The sequence below is a fragment of the Oncorhynchus keta genome, chromosome 22, assembly GCF_023373465.1.
Source record: "Oncorhynchus keta strain PuntledgeMale-10-30-2019 chromosome 22, Oket_V2, whole genome shotgun sequence".
NCBI lineage: Eukaryota > Metazoa > Chordata > Actinopteri > Salmoniformes > Salmonidae > Oncorhynchus > Oncorhynchus keta.
This window is the reverse complement of record NC_068442.1, coordinates 38,483,669-38,496,117: the sequence shown is the minus strand read 5'-3', so window position 1 is coordinate 38,496,117 and position 12,449 is coordinate 38,483,669. Positions and strand designations below refer to the sequence as shown.

The 12,449-nt window shown below is 43.1% G+C and overlaps 1 protein-coding gene across 3 annotated transcripts in view; it reads left to right on the top strand.

Moving 5' to 3' along the window:
* LOC118401438 (KN motif and ankyrin repeat domain-containing protein 3-like) overlaps positions 1-10,411 on the top strand; it is a 43,207-nt gene extending 32,796 nt beyond the window's left edge. For all 3 annotated transcript variants that reach the window (XM_035798938.1, XM_035798939.2, XM_052475160.1), the window contains exons 7-11: positions 148-367; positions 574-716; positions 819-1,019; positions 9,165-9,263; positions 9,615-10,411. In XM_035798938.1, the coding sequence (XP_035654831.1) occupies positions 148-367; positions 574-716; positions 819-1,019; positions 9,165-9,263; positions 9,615-9,674 (723 nt within the window). In that variant the 3' untranslated portion in view covers positions 9,675-10,411. The remainder of the gene's footprint in view (positions 1-147; positions 368-573; positions 717-818; positions 1,020-9,164; positions 9,264-9,614) is intronic.
* Positions 10,412-12,449: the final 2,038 nt, after the last annotated feature.

Genomic DNA, 12,449 nt, shown 5'->3' with positions numbered 1-12,449 from the left:
TTCCCTCTCAGTATTAAGAGTGATATTTTAAAGTTCCATGACTTGAAGTGTTTATAATCATATTAGTATGATAACCTTTATGTAGTTGTATTCCATCCTTGATCTTATCCCACATCCTCTCTTCTTCTCCCTTGTCTTGTCCTATAGATCTCCAGCACTCACACTGTGCAGCTGGAATGGTTCCGCATCTCCAGTGCCAAGCTGGCCCAGCAACCCCGTGTCTCAGACTACCTGATGGCCTTCACAGAAGTCTCCTCTGCCTTGCTGGCCCACGTCGTCAACATTACCGATGGCAATGGCAACACAGCCTTGCACTACAGCGTCTCCCACTCCAACTTCACCGTGGTGGGGCTACTGCTGGACACAGGTTAGTTGGAGTGAGGAGTCTTCACTTATCTTTGGGAAGTTGTGTTAGGGTCAAGGTTTATGACTTTAGTGAAGAGGGCCTATTATAATGAATATTCAGAAGTTTGGTTATTTATAGTTTAACTACAGGCATAAACTCACATTAGTTATGCCATGCCCCGGGGTTTCAACAAGGTGTGTGTGTGTGTGTGTGTGTGCTCTGTGCAGGCATGTGTTGTGTAGATAAGCAGAACAAGGCAGGCTACACTGCGATCATGCTGGCGGCCCTCTCAGCTGTGAAAGAGGAGGATGACATGGTGGTGGTCAGGAAGCTCTTCAGTCAGGGCAACGTCAACGCCAAGGCCAGCCAGGCAAGTTCTTCTCAATCACTTCACATCCACTCTATCCCCTCTGTCAATACTGCTTATGTGTGTTTCTCTAACACTATGCTAACTGGGCTAAGTTGTGTTTAGGCTGGCCAGACGGGGCTGATGCTAGCTGTGAGCCATGGACGGCAGGAGATGGTGCGGGCATTGCTGGACTGCGGGGCTGACGTGAACGTGCAGGATGACGAGGGCTCCACGGCGCTCATGTGCGCCAGCGAGCACGGCCGCGCCGAGATTGTCTCGCTGCTCCTGGACCAGCCGGGCTGTGACATCTCCATTGTGGACAATGTGAGTTCCTTTGCTGTCTGTCTGTCTGTTTACCCTGTACACTCGCAGAGTGTGTCTTGATATGCTTAACTGGCTTCCTCTTCCTGTCCACTTTCCTCATCCTCTACTTATTTTCTGTTTCACGTTGAACTGAAAAAACTAAGCAGATCAAAGCAAGTGCTCTGATAGGCTTTAGCCATATTTCCCATCTTAACATCAGAGCTGCAGATGAAGGACAGGAGAGCAGAGGAGGAAACCACAATAGATTATTGAGATGCACCCAAGAAGTGAATACAAAAACACATACTCAATTTATTTATTTGATAAATTCTTGTTTGTATGAACACTTTTATTTTCACAATAAGAGAGAATAATTTTAGAATCTATACACCAAGTGTTTTTCTACAGTATGACTTTACAATACATTTTTCTCAGACTACTTTGAACCTCCAGTCCAGACTCATATCTGGGGAAAAATGTGTTAGCCGTGCAGCACATGGATTGGGTTTCAGTAGGACACAGCTGGACTGAGAGGGGCTGGGAAAGTAATTGGGAACATGCTTTTTTTTCAAACCCTGTGACAATTGGATACAGCTAATTGTTGAGGACTGGGAGACAGACAGAGATGTGGGTTAACCCTTTGCTGGTGTGTAACCTAGGGGGGGGCTTAAGGGCCAGTGTGGGTACAGGGTTTCGTTCCAGCCTGATTCCAGCTTCACTTAGTTGGTGTGTTGCTTAGCTGCCTAGAAGAAAAGCCTGTACCCACACCGGCCCAGCAGTTTAAAACCTACAGGATCGGTGGGTCCCCCGTGGGACGGTTGAGCTAATGTAGGTTAATGCGATTAGCATGAGGTTGTATGTAACTATTTATTTTACCAGGACATAGACATATCTGATATTGGCAGAAAGTTTAAATTCGTGTTAATCTAACTGCACTGTCCAATTTACAGTAGCTACGACAGTGAAAGAATACCATACTATTGTTTGAGGAGAGTGCAGTTATGAACTTGAAAATGTATTAATAAGCCAATTAGGCACATTTGGGCAGTCTTGATACAAAATATTGAACAGAAATGCAATGGTACATTGGATCAGTCTAAAGCTTTACACACACTGCTGCCATCTAGTGGCCAAAATCGAAATTGCGCCTGGGCTGGAATAATACATTGTGGCCTTTCTCTTGCATTTGGTAGAAATATTTTTAAAACATGCTTTTTTCTTTGTATTATTTTTTACCAGATGTGATGTGTTATATTCTCCACAAACTTCAACGTGTTTCCTTTCAAATGGTATCAAGAATATGCATATCCTTACTTCCTGAGCAACAGGCAGTTAGATTTGGGTGTGTCATTTTATTGGCCAAATTTGGCTCGCAGGTGATTTTATTTGGTGCCCCAAGTTTTCTGAGGATAAAAAAAATATATATATATACTGTGCCGTCAGAAAGTATTCACACCCCTTGACTTTCCCCCCCAAAAATGGTGTTACAGCCTGAATTTAGAACGGATTACATTGAGATTTTGTGACATTGGATTACAGACCCCATAATGTCAAAGTGGAATCATGTTTTTAGAAATGTTGTCAAATTAATAACAAATGAAAAGCATAAGGTCTCCCGAGTGGCGCAGCAGTCTAAGGCACTGCATCGTAGTGCTTGAAGCGTCACAGCAGTCCCAGGTTCCGATCACAGCCAGCCGTGACCGGGAGACCCATGAGGTGGTGCACAATTGGTCCAGGTTAGGTGACGGTTTGGCTGGCTGAGATTACCTTGTCCCATTGTGCTCTAGTGACTCCTTGTGGTGGGTCATGTACCTGCAAGCTGACCTCGGTTGCCTGTTGGACGGTGTTTCCTCAGACACATTTGTGCGGATGGCTTCCATGTTAAGCGAGCAGTGTGTTAAGAAGCAGTGCGGCTTGGCAGGGTCGTGTTTCGGAGGACGCATGGCTCTCGATCTTTTCCTCTCCCTAGTCAGTAGGGGACTTGCAGTGATGGGACAAGACTTGCATTGGGAAGAGAAAGTGTTAAAAGTACTAAAATAAAATGAAAAGCAGAAATTTGTAATGGTAAGCCTAAATAACTTAACATAATACGTTGCATGGACTCACTCTGTGTGCAATTAATAGTGTTTAACCAGATTTTTTAATGACTACCTCATCTCTGTACCCCACCCATACAATTATCTGTAAAAACCTTAATTTGAGCAGTGAATGTCAAACACAGATTCAACCCTCAAGACCAGGGAGTTTTTCCAATTGCTCGGAAAGAAGGGCACCTATTGGTAGATGGGTAATTTAAAAAAAATCAGACATTGAATATCCCTTTAAGCAGGGTAAAGTTATTAATTACACTTTGGATGGTGTATCAATACACCCAGTCACTACAAAGATACAGGCATGAGGCCAATGGGGATTTTAAAACAGTTACAGAGTGGATGTGATAGGAGAAAACTGACGATGAACAACATTGTAGTTACTCCACAATACCAATTTAAATGAGAGTGAAAAGAAGGAAGCCTGTACAGAATAAAAAATATTCCAAAACATGCGTCCTGTTTGCAATTAGGCACTAAAGTAAAACTGCAAAAAATGTGGCAAAGAAATTAACGTTATGTCCTGAATACAAAGTGTTATGTTTGGACAAATCCAACACATCACTGAGCACTACTCTTCATATTTTCAAGTATGGTGGTGGCTGCATCATGTTATGAATATGCTTGTCATTGGCAAGAACTAGGAAGTTTTTAGGATAAAAAGAAATGGAGTAGAGCTAAGCACAGACAAAATCCTAGAGGAAAATCTGGTTCAGTCTGCTTTCCAATAGACACTGGGAGACAAATTCACCTTTCAACAGGACAATAACCTAAAACACAAGGCCAAATACACACTAGAGTTGCTTACCAAGTCAACACTGAATGTTTCAGTGGCCTAGTCACAGTTTTGACTTAAATCAGCTTGAAAATCTATGGCAAGACTTGAAAATGGCTGTCTAGCAATGATCAACAACCATGTTGACAGAGCTTGAAAATGTCAAAATAGAATAATGTGCAAATATTGTACAAAGGGCTCACCGCTGTAATCGCTGCCAAAGGTGATTCTAACATCTATTGAGGGGGGTTGAATACTCTAATCAGAAAGTATTCATACCCCTTGACTTATTCCTCATTTTGTTGCTTTACAGCCTGAATTCAAAGTTGATTAAATACAAATAAATCTCACCCATCTACACACAATACCCCATAATTACAAAGTGAAAACATATTTTTAGAAATTTGGGGAAATGAAATACAGAAATGTCAAAGTATTCACACACCTCAATACTTTGTCGAAGTATCTTTGGCAGCGATTACAGCTTTGAGTCTTTCTGGTTATGTCAAATCAAATCAAATTTATTCATATAGCCCTTCGTACATCAGCTGATATCTCAAAGTGCTGTACAGAAACCCAGCCTAAAACCCCAAACAGCAAGCAATGCAGGTGTAGAAGCACGGTGGCTAGGAAAAACTCCCTAGAAAGGCCAAAACCTGGGAAGAAACCTAGAGAGGAACCAGGCTATGTGGGATGGCCAGTCCTCTTCTGGCTGTGCCGGGTGGAGATTATAACAGAACATGGCCAAGATGTTCAAATGTTCATAAATGACCAGCATGGTCGAATAATAGTAAGGCAGAACAGTTGAAACTGGAGCAGCAGCACAGTCAGGTGGACTGGGGACAGCAAGGAGTCATCATGTCAGGTAGTCCTGGGGCACGGTCCTAGGGCTCAGGTCCTCCTCCGAGAGAGAAAGAAAGAGAGAATTAGAGAGAGCATATGTGGGGTGGCCAGTCCTCTTCTGGCTGTGCCGGGTGGAGATTATAACAGAACATGGCCAAGATGTTCAAATGTTCATAAATGACCAGCATGGTCGAATAATAGTAAGGCAGAACAGTTGAAACTGGAGCAGCAGCATAGCCAGGTGGACTGGGGACAGCAAGGAGTCATCATGTCAGGTAGTCCTGGGGCATGGTCCTAGGGCTCAGGTCCTCCGAGAGAGAGAAAGAAAGAAGGAGAGAATTAGAGAACACACACTTAGATTCACACAGGACACCGAATAGGACAGGAGAAGTACTCCAGATATTAAAAAAACTGACCCTAGCCCCCCGACACAAACTACTGCAGCATAAATACTGGAGGCTGAGACAGGAGGGGTCAGGAGACACTGTGGCCCCATCCGAGGACACCCCCGGACAGGGCCAAACAGGAAGGATATAACCCCACCCACTTTGCCAAAGCACAGCCCCCACACCATTAGAGGGATATCTTCAACCACCAACTTACCATCCTGAGACAAGGCTGAGTATAGCCCACAAAGATCTCCGCCACGGCACAACCCAAGGGGGGCGCCAACCCAGACAGGATGACCACAACAGTGAATCAACCCACTCAGGTACGCTCCCCCTCCAGGGACGGCATGAGAGAGCCCCAGTAAGCCAGTGACTCAGCCCCTGTAATAGGGTTAGAGGCAGAGAATCCCAGTGGAAAGAGGGGAACCGGCCAGGCAGAGACAGCAAGGGCGGTTCGTTGCTCCAGAGCCTTTCCGTTCACCTTCCCACTCCTGGGCCAGACTACACTCAATCATATGACCCACTGAAGAGATGAGTCTTCAGTAAAGACTTAAAGGTTGAGACCGAGTTTGCGTCTCTGACATGGGTATGCGGACCGTTCCATAAAAATGGAGCTCTATAGGAGAAAGCCCTGCCTCCAGCTGTTTGCTTAGAAATTCTAGGGACAATTAGGAGGCCTGCGTCTTGTGACCGTAGCGTACGTGTAGGTGCTATGATGGGGTCTAAAACCAGACTGAAGCATTTCGTATACATTGTTTGTCTTCAGGAAGGCAGTGAGTTGCTGCGCAACAGCCTTCTCTAAAATTTTTGAGAGGAATGGGAGATTCGATATAGGCCGATAGTTTTTTATATTTTCTGGGTCAAGGTTTGGCTTTTTCAAGAGAGGCTTTATTACTGCCACTTTTAGTGAGTTTGGTACACATCCAGTGGATAGAGAGCCGTTTATTATGTTCAACATAGGAGGGCCAAGTACAGGAAGCAGCTCTTTCAGTAGTTTAGTTGGAATAGGGTCCAGTATGCAGCTTGAAGGTTTAGAGGCCATGATTATTTTCATCATTGTGTCAAGAGATATAGTACTGAAACACTTGAGTGGCTCTCTTGATCCTAGGTCCTGGCAGAGTTGTGCAGACTCAGGACAACTGAGGTTTGGAGGAATACGCAGGTTTAAAGAGGAGTCCGTAATTTGCTTTCTAATAATCATAATCTTTTCCTCAAAGAAGTTAATGAATTTATCACTGCTGAAGTGAAAGTCATCCTCTCTTGGGGAATGCTGCTTTTTAGTTAGCTTTGCGACAGTATCAAAAAGGAATTTTGGATTGTTCTTATTTTCCTCAATTAAGTTAGAAAAATAGGATGATCGAGCAGCAGTAAGGGCTCTTCGGTACTGCACGGTACCGTCTTTCCAAGCTAGTCGGAAGACTTCCAGTTTGGTGTGGCGCCATTTCTGTTCCAATTTTCTGGAAGCTTGCTTCAGAGCTCGGGTATTTTCTGTGTACCAGGGAGCTAGTTTCTTATGAGAAATGTTTTTAGTTTTTAGGGGTGCAACTGCATCTAGGGTATTACGCAAGGTTACATTCAGATCCTCAGTTAGGTGGTTAACTGATTTTTGTCCTCTGGCGTCCTTGGGTAGGCAGAGGGAGTCTGGAAGGGCATCAAGGAATCTTTATGTTGTCTGTGAATTTATAGCACGACTTTTGATGGTCCTTGGTTGGGGTCTGAGCAGATTATTTGTTGCAATTGCAAACGTAATAAAATGGTGGTCCGATAGTCCAGGATTATGAGGAAAAACATTAAGATCCACAACATTTATTCCATGGGACAAAACTAGGTCCAGCGTATGACTGTGACAGTGAGTGGGTCCAGAGACATGTTGGACAAAACCCACTGAGTCGATGATGGCTCCTTTTGGAGTGGGTCTGTGGACTTTTCCATGTGAATATTAAAGTCACCAAAGATTAGAATATTATCTGCTATGACTACAAGGTCCGATAGGAATTCAGGGAACTCAGTGAGAAACGCTGTATATGGCCCAGGAGGCCTGTAAACAGTAGCTATAAAAAGTGATTGAGTCGGCTGCATAGATTTCATGACTAGAAGCTCAAAAGACGAAAACGTCATTTTTTTTGTAAATTGAAATTTGCTATCGTAAATGTTAGCAACACCTCCGCCTTTGCGGGATGCACGGGGGATATGGTCACTAGTGTAGCCAGGAGGTGAGGCCTCATTTAAAACAGTAAATTCATCAGGCTTAAGCCATGTTTCAGTCAGGCCAATCACATCAAGATTATGATCAGTGATTAGTTCATTGACTATAATTGCCTTTGAAGTAAGGAATCTAACATTAAGTAGCCCTATTTTGAGATGTGAGGTATCATGATCTCTTTCAGTAATGACAGGAATGGAGGTGGTCTTTATCCTAGTGAGATTGCTAAGGCGAACACCGCCATGTTTAGTTTTGCCCAACCTAGGTCGAGGCACAGACACGGTCTCAATGGTGATAGCTGAGCTGACTACACTGACTGTGCTAGTGGCAGACTCCACTATGCTGGCAGGCTGACTAACAGCTGCCTGGCCTGCACCCTATTTCATTGTGGAGCTAGAGGAGTTAGAGCCTTGTCTATGTTGGTAGATAAGATGAGAGCACCCCTCCAGCTAGGATGGAGTCCGTCACTCCTCAGCAGGTCAGGCTTGGTCCTGTTTGTGGGTGAGTCCCAGAAAGAGGGCCAATTATCTACAAATTCTATCTTTTGGGAGGGGCAGAAAACAGTTTTCAACCAGCGATTGAGTTGTGAGACTGCTGTAGAGCTCATCACTCCCCCTAACTGGGAGGGGGCCAGAGACAATTACTCGATGCCGACACATCTTTCTAGCTGATATGCACGCAGAAGCTATGTTGCGCTTGGTGATCTCCGACTGTTTCATCCTAACATCGTTGGTGCCGACGTGGATAACAATATCTCTATACTCTCTACACTCGCCAGTTTTAGCTTTAGCCAGCACCATCTTCAGATTAGCCTTAACGTCCGTAGCCCTGCCCCCTGGTAAACAGTGTATGATCGCTGGATGATTCGTTTTAAGTCTAATACTGCGGGTAATGGAGTCGCCAATGACTAGAGTTTTCAATTTGTCAGAGCTAATGGTGGGAAGCTTCGGTGTCTCAGACCCCGTAACGGGAGGAGTTGAGACCAGAGAAGACTCGGCCTCTGACTCCGACCCGCTGCTTAATGGGGAAAACCGGTTGAAAGTTTCTGTCGGCTGAATGAGCGACACCGGTTGAGCTTTCCTACAGCATTTCCTTCCAGAAACCGTGAGAAAGTTGTCCGGCTGCGGGGACTGTGCGAGGGGATTTATACTACTATCTGTACTTACTGGTGGCACAGACGTTGTTTCATCCTTTCCTACACTGAAATTACCCTTGCCTAACGATTGCGTCTGAAGCTGGGCTTGTAGCACAGCTATCCTCGCCGTAAGGCGAGTACAGCGACTGCAATTAGAAGGCATCATGTTAATGTTACTACTTAGCTTCGGCTGTTGGAGGTCCTGACGAATCGTGTCCAGATAAAGCGTCTGGAGTGAAAAAGTTGAGGAAAAAATAAATAAATATATGAACGGTAATTAAAAAGTGAAAACCGTAAAGTTGTCAGGTAGCAAAATAGGTTGACAACAAAACGCACAGCAACTCGAAAACAAGCCTGCAAGTTGTGACCGGAAATGACATAATTGATTTTCACAATGTAATGCTCACATTACTTTTGATCTCTTTTGATCTCTATGTCTCTTGAGAGCTTTCCATGCATGGATTGTGCAACATTTGCCCATTATTCTTTTCAAAATTCTTTAAGCTCTGACAAATTGATTGTTGATTATTGCTAGACAACCGTTTTCAGGTCTTGCCATAGATTTTCAAGTCAATTTGCATCTACAAATGATTTGTAATTACGTTCTGGCATATAGTTTATTCATCTTCCTAAACTGTGTGTTGTGGCTATGAATGTGCTGGAGTGCTATGTGTATCCTCAGAGGATTTATAGCTAAGCCTGCTCTCCCTTTCGTGTTCCTCCCTCTCTAGGACGGCAGTAATGCTCTGTCCATCGCCCTGGAGGCCTCTCACAATGACACAGCTGTGCTGCTTTACGCCCACATGAACTACGCCAAAGCCCAGACAGCTGTGAGTTCCCCAGACTGGTCTGGAGGCCTGCCTTTTTTTATATGACAAACAGACAGTTAGACCATGAATCCAGTATAGGTTGCACTCACAACATATCTGTGTCATGCGCAATGTTGCTACTATTTGAAGTGTGTAATTTTAGCGCTTCAGCTACACTCCAATGTTTCGTTTGGGTGTGGTATGTTGGCTGCTAGTTGAAAGATCCTGTCTTGACATGTGTAGCAGTAGTGACCCATAGAGCACATTCTATAAAGCACCATGTATTTTCCCCCTCCAGTTTATTACTGTTCATTGTGATTTTTGCCCTGTTTTATTACTATCAGGCTGAAAACGTTGGTATATTTCTTTCAGGGGACAACCAAGACTCGAAGCCCCACTAGTCCTCAAAAGACATGGCCTGCTGCGGAGTAATGGGCCACCAATATGGAAAAACAAACATAACTGGACTTGAGCATTGAAAATGCACCACTGCAATACTACCGCTGTCTACGTAAATATATGTATTTATATAATGGCATACGTCATTCATTTATGTGTATTGTTAATATAATATTATTTTTTCAATAAATGCCTTAAACCGTTATTATATAAGTCAATTATCTGCATTTGCAACATTTCTGACTAGGTCAAGGTCTGCAGCATATTTTTCTATGATACAGTAAAGCAGACCTCACATATATTTGCACTCATTGATTGTGTTTAGTTTGAGTTCCCCTCCCCCTTTTAAAGGCGCACTCCAGCTATTTAAAAAACAAACTTTTCCTGTTGAAAAACAATATCCCACGTATAAATACAGTAATGTACACACACTTAAGGGTACAAAAAAATATGTTTTGAGCAAATTAGTGTTTTTTTAGACACAAGAGCAAACTTCATGGAGTAGGCCATTCGACGGGTTGGTCTGATGGTGCCCTCTGATGTCATCGGCCTCCCCCCTTGCTTGTAGTAACAATAGAGAATACCTGGACCACCTATTTATATGTTTCTTTTGTTAAGTAAATCAGGTGATAAATTAACTGAAAATGAGACTGGAGTAGTAGTCTTCTCAATCTTCATACCAAAATAGTTCCAAGTTTGCACTAACTGTCTATGCCTTGTATATTCATGTATCTATTTTCATGTAAAAAAATAAACATATATTTACATAACATGTGACTCTGTTAAATGTTGTACTAAGCAGATATACCAGAAGATTGCTGTTAATGTTCATTAAATAAGATGATGTAAGGCAGGTATTCCCAAACTGGGGTACGAGTAATGCCGTCCGGGGTATGCCAAATATAAATATGATTCACATTTTAAAACTAAAAAAATCTTTGTTTTCTTTTTTTTCTTCACTTTTTCTAACAGTACATTTATATTTTCCAACGGGGCTATACATTTGGGTGAGTTTCTCTCTCTCGCCTGAGTAGCCTCATTTCACTGCCAAAAATAAAATGAAACCCTCTAGTGTTCAGCGAAATAACAATACAATTTCAAATACAGGTAGCCTAGTCAAATAATTAACATCCAGTCACATTAACCGTTACTCCCTCGAGGGAAACTTTCACTCTTGCTCAGACGTATACATGACAATTTAAAAAAATAAGCCACAGGAGTTTTTTGAGCGAGATTAAAGACGACTTTCGAGTAGTAAGACGTATAGAAGCAACAGATACCATTAATAAGAAGGGGCTAGAAGCGTCTTATATGGTGAGCTACCGAGTGGCTAGGACAGGCAAGCCCCATACTACTGTACAGCTTTGTGACATCAAATGGACTTTGGTGGTCAAGATGTGTTGGTATATGTACTGATGGCACTAAAGCAATGACAGGGAGAGATAGTGGAGTGGTAACGTGAATGCAAGCATTTGCTCCCGGCGCCACTTAGGTACACTGCAGCATCCACCAAGAGGCTTTTGCTGCCAAGGGAATGCCTGACAGCTTGAAAGATGTTTTGGACACTACAGTGAAAAAGGTTAACTTTGATAAATCAAGGCCCCTGAAATCTCGTGTATTTTCTGCATTATGCAATGATATGTGCAGTGACCATGTAACGCTTTTACAACATACATGCGCTGGTTATCAGGGGGCAAAGTATTGGCAGGTTTTTTAAAGTTGAGAGATGAGCTTAAAGTTTTCTTTACTGACCATAATTTTCACTTGTCTGACCGCTTGAGTGATGACGAGTTTCTCACACGACTGGCCTATCTGCGTGATGTTTTTTCTCCCCTGAATGATCTGAATCTAGGATTACAGGGACTCTCTGCAACTATATTTAATGTGCGGGACAAAATTGAGGCTATGATTAAGAAGTTGGAGCTCTTTTCTGTCTGCATTAACAAGGACAACACACAGGTCTTTCCATCATTGTATGAATTTTTGTGTAGCACTCAAGCTTATAGACAATACCAAATTGGGGAGGCGAGTAGCTTAGTGGTTAGAGCGTTTTTAGTGGTTAGAGCGTTGGACTAATAACCGAAAGGTTGCAAGATCAAATCCCTGTAGCCAATAGGGTGAAAATCTGTTGATCTGCCCCTGAACAAGGCAGTTTACCCACTCTTCCTAGGCTGTCATTGGAAATAAGAATTTGTTCTGACTTGCCTAGTTAAATAAAGGTTTAAAAAAAAGTGATATACCGAAGCCCTGTGAGCTGGGTGTGCAATTCCGCAGGTAGTTTCCCAAAACGGATGACGCAAACAACTGGATTTGTTATCCTTTTCATGCCCTGCCTCCAGTCCACTTACCGATATCTGAACAAGAGAGTGTCATCGAAATTGAAACAAGCGGTTCTGTGAAAATGTAATTTAATCAGAAGCCACTGCCAGATTTCTGGACAAGGCTGCGCTCAGAGGTTCTTAGCTTGGCAAATTGTTGCCCTTTGCAACCACTTACCTATGTGAGAGTGGATTCTTGGCCCTCACTAGCATGAAAACTAAATACACGCTCAGACTGTGTATGGAAAATTATTTAAGACTGAGACTCTCTCCAATACAACCCAACATTGCAGTTATGTGCATCCTTTCAAGCACACCCTTCTCATGAACTCTTTTGGGATAGGGGGCAGCATTTTCACTTTTGGGTGAAATGCGTGCCCAGAGTGAACTGCCTCCTACTCTGTCCCAGATGCTAATATATGCATAGTATTATAAGTATTGGATAGAAAACACTCTGAAGTTTTTAAAACTGTTTGAATGATGTCTGTGA